The 14,483-nt window shown below is 41.4% G+C and overlaps 1 protein-coding gene across 1 annotated transcript; it reads right to left on the reverse strand.

Moving 5' to 3' along the window:
* Positions 1-10,509: 10,509 nt before the first annotated feature.
* LOC114564855 (serine/threonine-protein kinase WNK2-like) lies at positions 10,510-14,248 on the reverse strand. The gene is made up of 2 exons (XM_028592474.1): positions 14,215-14,248; positions 10,510-10,937 (listed from the first exon to the last, which is right to left on the reverse strand). Exons 1-2 carry the CDS (start codon positions 14,225-14,227, stop codon positions 10,687-10,689), a joined length of 264 nt encoding a protein of 87 aa, XP_028448275.1. The 5' UTR covers positions 14,228-14,248; the 3' UTR covers positions 10,510-10,686.
* Positions 14,249-14,483: the final 235 nt, after the last annotated feature.

The raw sequence follows: 14,483 nt of genomic DNA on the forward strand, positions 1-14,483 counted from the left end.
AGAAATCCCAAAAAAACAAGGAAGTACAAAAAACTAGGGATGGCTGACGTTCTGAAGCTTTGTCGAGATCCCGAAGCGTGATTCAAAACACCCATGTCACGTGACTACGGCTAAATGAAGCTTTGGAGGGTTTCACAAGTGTTTCGACAGGTGGCATGGTCCGCCGAATCAGCGTTTGATTGACAGGGTCGGGAACAGACCACACAGTCAATGTAAGTCAATGCATCTTGACCTCGTGGATTTTTGTGAGAGGAGTTTGATTTTGAGATAGCGGATTTTTGGGGATATAGCAAGATTTATAGTGTGATTTGTTTAGTTATATTTAAGCTTACATTTAAATTTAAAAAATTGATTGATAGGCTAGAGACAGACAGAGTATACATAAAGTGACACGTTAATAGATAGATAGATAAAAATGGAGGCTCCACAGAAGAGATGCTGTACATCTGTGGTGTTGGAGCATTTCCATTTGGAAACCCCAAATAAAGTGAGATGTACAGTGAGGAAAATAAATATTTGAACACCCTGCTATTTTGTAAGTTCTCCCACTTAGAAAACCCTGGAGGGGTCTGAAATTGTCATCGTAGTGTGAACTATTTATTTGTATGATACAGCTGCACATAAGTATTTGAACACCTGAGAAAATCAATGTTAATATTTGGTACAGTAGCCTTTGTTTGCAAGTACAGAGGTCAAACATTTCCTGTAGTTTTTCACCAGGTTTGCACACACTGCAGGAGGGATTTTGGCCCACTCCTCCACACAGATCTTCTCTAGATCGGTCAGGTTTCTGGGCTGTCGCTGAGAAACACGGAGTTTGAGATCCCTCCAAAGATTCTCTATTGGGTTTAGGTCTGGAGACTGGCTAGGCCACGCCAGAACCTTGATATGCTTCTTACAGAGCCACTCCTTGGTTATCCTGGCTGTGTGCTTCGGGTCATTGTCATGTTGGAAGACCCAGCCTCGACCCATCTTCAATGCTCTAACTGAGGGAAGGAGGTTGTTCCCCAAAATATCGCAATACATGGACCCGGTCATCCTCTCCTTAATACAGTGCAGTCTCCCTGTCCCATGTGCAGAAAAACACCCCCAAAGCATGATGCTACCACCCCCATGCTTTACAGTAGGGATGGTGTTCTTGGGATGGTACTCATCATTCTTCTTCCTCCAAACACGGTTAGTGGAATTATGACCAAAAAGTTCTATTTTGGTCTCATCTGACCACATGACTTTCTCCCATGACTCCTCTGGATCATCCAAATGGTCATTGGCAAACTTAAGACGGGCCTTGACATGTGCTGGTTTAAGCAGGGGAACCTTCCGTGCCATGCATGATTTCAAACCACGACGTCTTAGTGTATTACCAACAGTAACCTTGGAAACGGTGGTCCCAGCTCTTTTCAGGTCATTGACCAGCTCCTCCCGTGTAGTTCTGGGCTGATTTCTCACCTTTCTTAGGATCATTGAGACCCCAGGAGGTGAGATCTTGCATGGAGCCCCAGTCCGAGGGAGAATGACAGTCACGTTTAGCTTCTTCCATTTTCTAATGATTGCTCCAACAGTGGACCTTTTTTCACCAAGCTGCTTGGCAATTTCCCCGTAGCCCTTTCCAGCCTTGTGGAGGTGTACAATTTTGTCTCTAGTGTTTTTGGACAGCTCTTTGGTCTTGGCGATGTTAGTAGTTGGATTCTTACTGATTGTATGGGGTGGACAGGTGTCTTTATGCAGCTAACGACCTCAAACAGGTGCATCTAATTTAGGATAATAAATGGAGTGGAGGTGGACATTTTAAAGGCAGACTAACAGGTCTTTGAGGGTCAGAATTCTAGCTGATAGACAGGTGTTCAAATACTTATTTGCAGCTGTATCATACAAATAAATAGTTAAAAAATCATATATTGTAATTTCTTGATATTTTTTTTTCTAGATTATGTCTCTCACAGTGGATATGCACCTACGATGACAATTTCAGACCCCTCCATGATTTCCAAGTGGGAGAACTTGCAAAATAGCATGGTGTTCAAATACTTGTTTTCCTCACTGTATATATATTGTGATCGGCAGCTAGCTTACTGCAACAATACATCATCCATGATGCGCCATTTGAGGAGCACTCATCCTGCCATTTTGCAGGGTGCAGAGGATGGTAGCATTCCCCCTGTACCTAGGCCTGCTACTGACACTGCTGGGCCATCTAAGCAAGGTATGAATTGTTTAAAATATAATTATAATTGAAATATAATAAACTGTTGGGACACGGTTTACAAAGTCCATAAGCCTGTGTCAACCTAAGCCCTACAACCTAACATCCCAATCACAACTGCCAGTCATGTTAAAAAAAACAGCTTCACTGTGAATATAATATGTTGTCAATATAATAAAATATTTTGTGAATATACATTATATAGGTCTACATATGAGTACCAAATCTACAGCCAGTGAAGGCATCATTTTGGTTTTTTCTAATTGTTGTAATTCTACATTCCATTTTATCTTTCTCTGCTGACTGAGCATAAACGTTCATAACATAACTTTGTTTAGGAAGGTTTCCAAATAATAAACCAGTAGGCTACTTTTAATAGCTGTGAACTATTTGAAGCTGTATTTGTCTGAAAGTATGTTTTATCTTCTCTTTTAAAAGGCAGACAGAGGGAATTGGATGAGGCTCTTCTAAACATGGTGGTGAAGGATCTGCAACCCTTCACCATCGTGGAGGATGAGGGTTTCAGGGCCTTTGTGAACAAGCCTAATCCAAGCTATGTCCTCACATCCCGGAAGGTGCTTAAAACAATGGTCAGCGAAAGGTACAACAAAACCAAGGAGAAGATAATGAAGGACCTACAAAAGGCCAAATTTGTTAGCCTTACGGCTGACGTGGTCCTCCTTTAATATGGACGGATATCTTGGTGTAACTTTCCATAATATAACACCAGAGGCAAAAATGGCAACTGTTGTACTGGGTGTAAGGAGGTTTTACCAAACCCACACAGCCCAGCATCTCATGGAGGCTAAAACCTTGCTAATGGCTGAGTGGGGAATAATTCTGAAATAAAGTTCAGTGCATGGTGACTGACAATGCATCCAACATGATCCTAACCACCCAGCTGCTCCACCTTTGCCATGTCCCATGTTTTGCTCATAATTTAAATTTGATTGTGAAAAAGGCCCTAGATCAAACCCCAGTCATCAATGAAATAAGCCAGAAAGATAGTGGGGTTGTTCAGATCCAGCTGCAAAGCAAAGGACAAGCTTGCGGAGATGCAGGGCTTGATGGCCAGACCAACTCTGAAACTGATACAGGAGGTTGAGACGAGATGGGCGCTTGTATGAGCAACGTGAGCCAGTGGATGCTGCACTTTCCAATTTAAACAGTGATACTGCTCCCCTGACAAGCCTAGAGTATGACATTATTCAACAATCATTATCACTACTGCAACCATTCAAACTAGCAACAACAGAGAGTGTCTGCTACAAAGTTTATACCACTGTACAAGATGTTGCAGCACAAGCTTGCACAGAAAAAAGGACATGCAATGCAGGAATCAACTGTACAATTAGGTAGGCCACAATGACCATACTACCCATGTAATTGGCCATAACTGTCATATTTGTCATTATTATAATTAATGTTTTTCTGCTGTTTTGGCTCATAGGCTCACATCTGCAACAAGGTCTGCACTCCAGGAGGGTATGAGACTTGTATAGCCTTGGCACTGGCTACACTGCTGGACCCAAGGTTAAAAAATGTGGTATTTGGAAATCCTGCAAAAGCCCAGGACGCTGAAAAGCACATCACTCTGGAGTGTGCTTCGCTGATGCATTCAAACACAACTCTTGGTAAGCAGTTTCAGTTGATGTTATGTTACGTTATGTAATCTGATACATGTAATTTATACGTCATATATGCCGTCAGTTTAGGATTTGTTACTAAGTGCTGTTTTCATTTTCATTCATAGTCACAAATGTCAACATCAGGCCCATCATCATCATCATCACCAGTAGAAACACAGGGCAGTTTATGGGAACTTTTTGATGATCATATTCGTGAAACCCAGATGATACACAATGCTACAGCTGATGCCACAGTGGAAGTGAAAAAATACCTCAACGAAGCGTTTTTGCCCAGAACTCATGATCCCCTAACTTACTGGAAAGAGAGAGCAGTAATCTTTCCTCATTTTTATGTCCTTGCTAAAAAATATCTTTGCATGCCAGCAACAAGTGTCCCTTGTGAGAGGATTTTTTTCAAAGGCTGGAGAAACTATCTGTAAAAAAAAAAGAAGTAGGCTAAGTCCTTCCACAGCAGAGAAATTAATATTTTTGAATAAAAATCTATAAAAAAGTGAGACATTGTGGCTTGATTTTTTATTAATATTCATTTTTCATGACCAAAATAACATTATGCACAGTGAGGAGCCTACAGGTTACAAGCTTCACATATTAGAAAAATACAATAATTAAAAAAAAAGGTTGTTTCAGATCAACACCTGCAAGTGACCATTAGGTGTCATCGTTAAGACGGGTGTCGGATTGTTTCGAAGCCTCGACACAATATGGCACATTTGCTTCAACTGTTTAATTGTTTCACGAAGCCTCAATCTGCCCACCACTACAAAAACAGGAAACGCTGAAACTAGTGATGTTACCCGTGAACCCTCTGCTTCGAGGCATGTACCGAAAACATGAACCAATTTGGAATGAAGCTTTGTATCGGAGCTCGATTCGTTTGGAGATAATCACGTGACCAGTGACGTCCGAAGCTTCGTTTCACACACACCCACGTCACTGCTTCGAAGTTCAATTCAAAAGCTACTTGCGAACAGCGCGACACGGGCTGGGGTTGTTGCAGTAGAGAGTCAACAGAGTCAGGAGAGTTAGTTAATAGAGAGATTATTATAGCCAGTAAGAAAGTGTATAGCCAATAGAAAGTTCATAGCGAGTAGCCTAGTTTATAGTGAGTAGAGAGTTTATAAAAGAGAGTTTAGAGTGCCTTGCACATGCCTATCTCACCCTATTTGGCTGAGGAGACAATGTTGCTCTAGGCTACATAGACTTAATCACAGAAATGAGTGTGCAATGTGCAATGTGTTCTTCATTCATTTCCCTCCCAAATTGATGTATTTGTTTTCAAACACAAGACAGTTCACAACCAAAATCCTAACTTTATAGTTCTTTTTTTTTTTTTTTTGGAGAAGGCAATTACATTTTTATTTATGCAAGGTCCCACATATAGGCTTAGTTATTTATGTCATTATTTATTTATCAATGAATTCATACTCAAAATGTGTTCATCTTCAACTCTAAAGTAGAGTTTAGATTCTCTGCCCAAGCCCGAGCACGCCAGACTTTCGGGCGGGCCGTTATTTTCCGCCCACGATCCTGGGCCGAGCCGGGCCAGGCCGGGCCCTTGATCAAGCTTTTGTGTTTTTACTAGGCCTATAGCCTAATTGGGTGGGGAGAAAGCTATGTTATAATCAGAAATAGGAGAATTACCTTTGAGCAAGTTTGGAGGAAAGTCGGAGGTATGGAACCATTTTAAACAAGTCGGTGGGCAGTGACAATATGTGTCGGCTTTGTTGAATGCATTAAGTGCGGCACGCTGTCGCCTACAACAGCAAATAAAACGGGGACTTGGATGATGAACAGACACATAAAGCAGGCTTGCCGTGGCAGAAAAGATGATAGTCAGCCTTCAACGTCCTCTTACTTCTCCAAGCGTGAGGGCGAGGCAAGCCCTCACAGAGAAATACGTTGAGTTTTTTTTTTTTACGTTTCTTCATGCAGATCCATTTGCGATCCGTTCCATTCTGAATAAACAAACAGCGCAGTTTACATGCTTCGTCCTTGTTGCATTATTCATTAAGATCATTTTAAACAGATTTCAGATTTTCAGTTCAAACAACTCTGAATTGTATGAGAACGTCAGACGTATTAAAAAAGTGTCGGGTTAAAATCGGGCTCATGATTCCAGTTAATGTGTCGGGCCGGGCTTGGACACAACGCGCACAGGCTCGGGTTGGGTCGGGCTTACTCTAAAGACATTCATGGCTAATAACTGTGAAACAGGTTGACACAATGCTATCCCTAACTTCACCACCAGATGTCCTCAAAGAGTTCTGAAGCTTCGAGTAGTGAACCTTTTTTCGATACAATTGGCTTGAAAGCTTCACTGCTTCAGAAAGCTTCAGTTCGCCATCACTAGCTGAAACTAACAGGAGCTGACGCAGACACATACAAACTGACACAGACTAGCAGGGCAAGGACGCAAAACGATCTGACAAGAGACAAGGGAAACACAAGGGCTAAATACACTGGGTAATGAGGTAACGAGGGGCAGGTGACACAGCAGATGAAACACATTAGGAGAGACAGGGTAATCAACAAAGGCGGGAAAACACAGGAAGTAAAGCTAGACAAGACAGAAAACCAGACTATCAAAATAAAACAGGAAACAGAAATACACCATTCAAACAGGAAACAGAAATATACACAACACAGAATAAATCTAAAAGACAGGGAACAGACAAATACAGAATAAATATACAAAACAGCAAACAGCAGCAGAAATATACAAACCGAAATGTCCATAACCGCAACAAATAACCATGTTTTGTTTTTATTTTATTTTCTTTAAAGCAACACTAGTTAACTTTTCCCGCTTCGCTCCCCCTACAGGTTGGAAGCGGAATTGTCCATTACACTACATTATGCAAGTTTACCAGATTGGGTAGCGGATCTGTAGTTCTAATGAACTGGACAATTTAATGTAATGGACAATTCCGTTTCCAACCTGTAGGGGCACCAAAGCGGGAAAAGTTACCTAGTATTGCTTTAACAGCTCCTGTTACCAACCACCCTTATCCCTATTACCTCCACTTCTACCTCCTTTATTAACAACCCAATGGCTCTTTTAAGAGCCACTCCTATTATCAGACACACACAAACAGACAGACAGACAGACACACACACACACACAGAGGCATTTTCTCTCTGTCTTGCTTTTGTAGAAGGGCCTACAGTCTTCAAGGTAGTATTGTCATTCTATTCCTTTTTTACATTACTAAGGAACTTGAAAACATTATACTGCACAGCCTTCTGATTTAACCACATTCTGTCTAACGCAAGCTGCGTCCTGTCAAAATGCTTTTTAACTTAATTTACAGAAAGACCATTAGTCTAAAACTAACATTTGGATATCTGACACGACGCTGAAGTTGGCATCCGATTCGCAGCTTCCGATTCGGCAGTTAAGGGGAAATTTAAGGGGATCTTAAAACCGATTCAGCAATTTATTTTGACTGAGCCTGTTTTTTTTTAACCTCTTACTGTATTGAATGAGTGTCATTAAGGTAAATTATTAATTATGTCTAAAACACACTTTTAGATTTGTGAAAGCTTTATTGTCTTTATGAGAACACAATAAATGGAGATTTCACCGTTTTTTTCACACATAGACCACATTGGACCAGGTCCAGATCCAAAACCACAATACTTAGACTTGTCAAATCAGGACTAAATTATCCCAGAGAGGCTAAATTTGTGAAAGTTTTATTCAATTTGTGAAAATGCAATAAAGGTAGATTTTACAGTTTCTTGCATATGTAGGCCACATTGGACCAGATCCAGATCCAAAACCACTACACCTAAACTTGTCAGAACTGTACAAGAATTAATCCAGATAGGCTAAAGAGTCTTAAAAACAGATTTCAGATTAATAATGCTTTTATAGCAGGTCCACTGTTTTATTGCCACAGCATAGCCTTTGCTAATTGACATTCAACGTAGAAGTCCACGTCTCTCCTTGTCATTTCTTATATCCATTAGCAGGTCTTCCTTCTCACTTCAAAAGAAAAGTTGAAAAAGTTATTTTTACCTTTACGAAATCAATCAAAATGTCTTCATAGATTTGCCAATGGTTTAATTTACTCTTCAAATCCTTCTCCTTCAACATAAGTGTTGTTCTCTCACCTCCATCTGGCCCTGTTCAACCTATTGTCAATTGCAAGGTCTATGGTATATGTATTTGCATCAAGGACTGTCACTAGGGGGTGTCAGGAACATCTCTTAGCACTGCATGATGCCATACAGACAAAGAAGACAGACAAGATCAGGTTTGAAAATGCAGATGACAAAAAAATAGATTTTGAAGACACAAAACATCTCTTGCAAAATCATCACCTTTCTTTGCTCCTATTGAAGGGGTTGTCAGGAAAGCACAGGAGGAAGCAGGGAAGGAGGATGAAAGAGAGAGCAGGCCAGCCAAATCCTCATTATTGTGAGGCACTAATTGAAATTGTAATGCATTATGCTGGCACATGCTGAAGAATCTTGACAAAACCCGGGACAGTAATTCTGTTGTTGAGAACTGGTTCCGCACTACAAAAATGGTGACATTATCATCCAAATTGCACCGAAGAGCAGGGGATTTTCTCCAGCAACAGCATGAGTTTGTGGTGTGAAGACTTAAAGGAATTCAATTGGCAAAACAGATGCCAAGTCCAAATTGAAAAACAAACAGAAACCCGAGGGCCCAGAGACAATTCCCCTATCACAAGAGGAGACATGGAAGAAGCGACGTACAACTCGGAACAGAAAATTGAAATACTTCAGCCCTGGCAAAAAAAGGCCTAAGTACTTGAAAAAGAAAAAAAAGGAGTAGCTGAAGATATAACAACCCCCAGCTCAACTCACGTTCCAGAAAAACTGAAGGGATGCTGTCCACATTGGGGAGGAAATGGTAGGACAGCAAGCAGTGTCCATGACCAATACTTGCACCATTGACAACCTCCTGTACACACTGCATTTGGCAATCAAACGGAGACCAGGGATTAAAAAGGACCTACAGACAAATGCAAACCTTGATCCGTGGATCTCAATCTACCTTGCTTCAAGTTGATAAGCTTTTTGAAGAAAAACAGTGGTCGCAGGGAAAGTTACTGTGGATGAACGCCATCAGAAGGTTTAAAGGAAAGTTATGGAACACATTTAGGACTGAGGAAGACATGGTACCTTGTCGACTGGAATTCTTACTTGCAACTGAAATTCTGCAGAAATGCCTAAATGCAGCTTGTCCAGTTGCAAAAAGGAGGTCCCAGTAAACAAATATGTAGTTTCTAGCATTAGTATAATTTATTGTACAAAGAAAACATATCTTAAGATATCAGATAGTAGAGGTCATACAAATTGTTCATAGTTAAGTTAATTTACTAATCACTTTCAATTATGTTTTGTTATCTTTCAAGATGTGCAGATTTTGGAAACTTGCAGTGATATTGACAAGTGGGCCAATGAGTCTCTAAAAGTTGTTCCTTGCTAAAAGTACAGTATTCTTTAATTATAGATCAAAAGTGAATCTAAAATGTAACTGCAACAGTTCCACAAATGTACATTTCATATAAAATCTATGAATTTTATCAATATTGAACAACAATAACCTTCGATTGAATTTGATGAATCAATTTGGTATGTGACGAGGCCTGGAGTACTGTAAAATGAATTACATTTTATCACAGAATTTTAAATATTCAGCACCTAAACCATGGGAAGTTGTTACACAATCGTAGACAACAGGACAATATCGGTTACGGCGAGTGACAGAACAACACATTCTCACACCCAACTCGTAAAATAAGGACGTTCGGTCAGGAGCCTTTGTCGTTCTTATTGACGTTAAAAGTCTCCTTTAGCGTCTCATGCAAACGTGCTTGGTCGCCACTATTACCGTCCCTTAAAGCGACTCCAGCAAGCGGGGGAGGACGCCTCAAAAGCCGGGAAACGGCCGCGGGTGAAGCGCGACAATAACGGAATCGCGGAGGTTGGGTTTAGGAGAAAAACAACCTGGAAGGACGCCCTTAAAAGCCGGGAAACACACGCTGGAGACGGGGAAACAAAACGCGGAGGTTGGGTTTAGGAGAAAAACAACCGGGAAGGACGCCTCAAAAGCTGGGAAACACAACGCCACACACTGGGCGTGAACCCGAGTCTCCTGAGTGAAAGTCCGGTGTTTTACCCATCCGCCACCCCAACCAACATCCTCACGCAGCAATTTCCCCTTACATACCACTCGCTAAATGTCATTCAACTGTGGCTCTCCCCAGTACGTTACACAAATACGCCGAAGGGTGCCTTTTTCGTCGCATCAGACGCTGAAGGACACTGCCCAAACGTACTTATTTTACGAGTTCGGAATGAGAACGGGTTGGACAGAACGGACCCAGGCGCACGACTCAATAACAACAAGAGGTTTATTAGAAAATAAGGGGAAAAAGGGCTAGGGAAAGGGCTGTGAGGAGGTGGACACCAGGATATGGACACAGGCTGAGACTGGGGTGGCTAGGGATGTTGTGGTTTTGGGGTTGTCTTAGTTTGGTAGTCTGTTTTCTATGTTTCCTATTTTATTTTGAAGTCTCTGGTTTTCTGTCTTGTCCAATTTACTTCCTGTCTTGTGTTTCCCTCCTTTTTTGATTGCTCTGCCCAGCCTAATGTGTTTCACCTGTTTCCCAGCCCTTGTGTCACCTGTCTTGTGTTTTCTCATTAGTCTGTGTATTTAGTCTTTGTGTTTCCCGTTGTCCTTCTCCACTCTCCCAGTGTTTGTTCGTGTCTGGTTTTTTGCTCCCTGGATGTCTTTTGTTTCATTTTTGGTATTGGTTTTTGCCTGCTGCTGCACTCAGGACTTCCTTGGTTTATTTAGTTTTTGTTCAATAAATCCTTGTCTTCACCTTTCTCCTGCCTGCCTGCCTGCCTGCCTGCTCTCAGCATTTTGGGTCCGCCTTTCTCTGCTACAACCTGACAAGGGAGCTCAGGGAGAACGGGGAGACCACAGGCGAGGAGCTCGAGGAAGGGCGCTGGAATCCGAGGTAGTGTGGAGCAGGGAACCGCGAGGAAGAGGACTGGAGGATGAGGCCAGCTAACTGGAGACAGGGGGATGGAAGAGATGACTGCAGGGAGAGAACACAGAGAGACAGGTTAGGGCAGAGGAAACGGACAACACTGGAGTACTCAACGATCTCGAGAGGCTTGGAGCTGCTGAAGGCAGAAACAACGATCAAGGGTTTAAGTACTGTGCTTGATTGTAGATGATAGGCAGGTGTGTCTAGCGGAAGGAGTGATTGAGAGCAGGTGTGCACAATCAGCTGGCTGGCGCAGGCAGGAGGGGAGGGCGGAAAACAGAGAGACACAAACTAAGTTTCCATCCATTTGTCAATCGAATTATCTGAAGTTCGGTAAAAAAAAAAACTCATGCGTATAAAGCTGGTGAAAGTGTGTTTCCATCCAACAGCTTTAAAGCTAATAAAAACCTGTGTGTAATGACGTCACATGCTGTTTTGCGATTAAATTGGTATATCGAATTGATTTGAGACATTTTAAGGTGTTTCAATTCATTTTCGCACTGAATCACACAACATTAACAACTTGTTATTCTATATTAGAAGCCAAGGAAGCTCCGAAGGGCCTTTGGCCGAGGATCTGATCCGGCTCATCAAAAAGGTGGAACTTGCCTTTTATTTTCCCTCCGGCACCGCTGCGAGACAACTCTCTTTTTTGAGACATGGGGCCTGTTTCACAAAAGCAGAATCCAGGATAACTGATAAAGCGAGGCTTGACCTAGTCTAATCTGTGCATCCTGGCTTGGTGCGTTTCACAAAGTCCAAGCCAGGCTGAGGAGGAGCGACTAGGTCGAGCCAGGCTAAACTTATTCAGATAGATGCGCGTCCACGGATTTCCTCAAAAGACCGCAAGGTCGATCACAGATTTACTGATGCCAAAATGGAGAATACGCATTGTACATACTTTATACAGAGTGAGCAGCAGCTTCTTGTGGAAGTATGATGACGTGAAACACATTATTTGAATAAAAAGAAAATAACACGGCCACTGTAACGAAACAGCGAGAGAAAGTGTAGCAGACGATCACGGACCGACTGAATGCGTAAGCAGCCTAAATATATACATTAACTGACCACTGCTCTGAATGGAAACCGTCATAATCCTACCATTCAATGATTAGGCTACTAATCATTTGCACAAATTAACTATTGTACTCTTTGCCTTAAAAGTAAGCAGAAGATAACTCAGGAAATCTACCATGAAGATCCAGTTTCTATAACGCTAGAATATGAATCGTAAATATCTCTTTCACTCTGTTCCTCCCTCTCTCTCATTGGCTAAAATATTAATTTCCTAAGTCATATTAACTTCCACTACTCGCTTTTAATGCAAAGTGTACAGGTGTTCGTTTTTGCAAATGACAAGTGACACATTGAATTGTTTCATTTAAGAGCAGTAGTTCATAAATGTATATTTTTAGACTATCATTTAGTCATTAGTCATCATTTTTTATTTTTTATAGAGGACAAGTTTCCTTCTCTACATATTATATGCCTTGCTCCCTGGTATATATGGACATAGAAAATAAAGACACTGAAGAAATTGCACTGTAAAATCTAGAAACTATAAAGATAATAAAGTGATAAATTCCATGCACACTATAAACATGAATGGAACAGAGTATATTCATCGGTTATTTCCCCCCAGGCAAAATATAAAGTCAAAAACCATTAAGGTGTCCTGTCCCTGTTGTTACATGAATGTACAGTAGCCTACATCACTAGATAATTACTGGTCCAGTGAACTAAGTCTATAATTTGGGAGGATTGTACAGTTAGGATATGTTCTTAAAATTGTGCAATCCTCCCAAATTATAGTCCCAGTTTACTGGACAACACAAATTGTGTGCTAAAAATGCCAAATACAATGCACATGGAAGCAGAACAAACATGATCCTTATTGTTAAAGAATAAAAAAAGAAATTATAAACTAAAATAATTTAAGGTGCATTGGGGAACTATAGAAATGTACAGCATTGTATGTATTGCCCTTAGTAACAGACTTAATTTAAAACTCATTTGAAATTTTATCAGCCTTTTCTAATTATCTCAACAACTGCCATAATATATTCATCAAACTTCTTACAACAATATGAACAGCAGTCTTCATACAGCAATATAACAGTAACAATGACAAATTTATAATTATAAAAAAAAATAATTGTCACAACTTTAAATAATAACAGTACTTAAATGAACAGCAATATGCACCTGTTGTATTTTAATCCAGGCTGATAAGAAAAGGGTAAAACCACTGCTGAGTGAACAGAAAAGGTTCCAGGATTAAATAAATCCTGGATGTTAGCCTGGTCAGGACCAGGCTAGCTGCACAGAATAAATCTCCATGGTGATTTATGTGCCTCTGCTTTCATGAAACCGAGTCAAGGCTAAATTCATCCAGGATAACCAGGAAATCCCGGCTTAATCCCTTATCTTGGTTTTGTGAAACAGGCCCATGGATCGCTGTTTGAGCCCCTTCCATTTAGTACGGCTTGTCGTAACCTTTGTTGGTAATTTCCTTCACGAGTTCCTGATAAATTATGGCATTTCTTAGATTTTTGCTATCTAAAATAGCCATTATATTTTGCTTGTAAATCTAATTCAAAAAGTATCTTGTCTCCTCGTTTGTCCACTTCCATCTGTCTTTGACACCTGTCATGTGTGCAAACAGAGCGGAAATACTGGGCGGAAATAAACTAAAACTTCTTCATATATCGATCAAGAGAAAATCTGATGAGACCGAACTTATTCCCTTTGAGTCCATATTCATGAAATTCTATCGAAATTTCCATAAGGCATTTTCCCAGGCCAGGTTGGAGATATAATCCCTCCACCTAGTCCTGGGTCTTACCCAAGGCCTCCTCCCAGCTGGACGTGCCTGGAACACCTCCCTAGGGAGGCGCCCAGGGGGCATCCTTACCAGATGCCCGAACCACCTCAACTGGCTCCTTTCGACGCAAAGAAGCAGCGGCTCTACTCCGAACACCTCACGGATGACTGAACTTCTCACCCTATCTCTAAGGGAGACGCCAGCCACCCTCCTGAGGAAACCCATTTCGGCCGCTTGTACCCTGGATCTCGTTCTTTCGGTCATGACCCAGCCTTCATGACCATAGGTGAGGGTAGGAATGAAAACTGACCGGTAGATCAAGAGCTTTGCCTTCTGGCTCAGCTCTCTTTTCGTCACAACGGTGTGATAGATTGAATGTAATACCACACTCGCTGCGCCGATTCTCCGACCAATCTCCCGCTCCATTGTCCCCTCACTCGCGAACAAAACCCCAAGGTACTTGAACTCCTTCACTTGGGGTAAGGACTCATTCCCTACCTGGAGAAGGCATTCCATCGGTTTCCTGCTGAGAACCATGGCCTCCGATTTAGAGGTGCTGATCCTCATCCCAACCTCTTCACACTCGGCTGCGAACCGATCCAGTGAGTGCTGAAGGAGTGTACAGTCTCCTGAACCTGATAAAAGTATGAAACATATGTTTACATATCAATAAGACATGAATTGTAATTTGTGAGGAGATGACTATAGAGCAGAAAAAAACTCTTCTTTGCTCTCCAGTCATTCAGAGAAAGGATATGACTTTTCTC

Source organism: Perca flavescens, chromosome 12 (genome assembly GCF_004354835.1).
Source record: "Perca flavescens isolate YP-PL-M2 chromosome 12, PFLA_1.0, whole genome shotgun sequence".
NCBI lineage: Eukaryota > Metazoa > Chordata > Actinopteri > Perciformes > Percidae > Perca > Perca flavescens.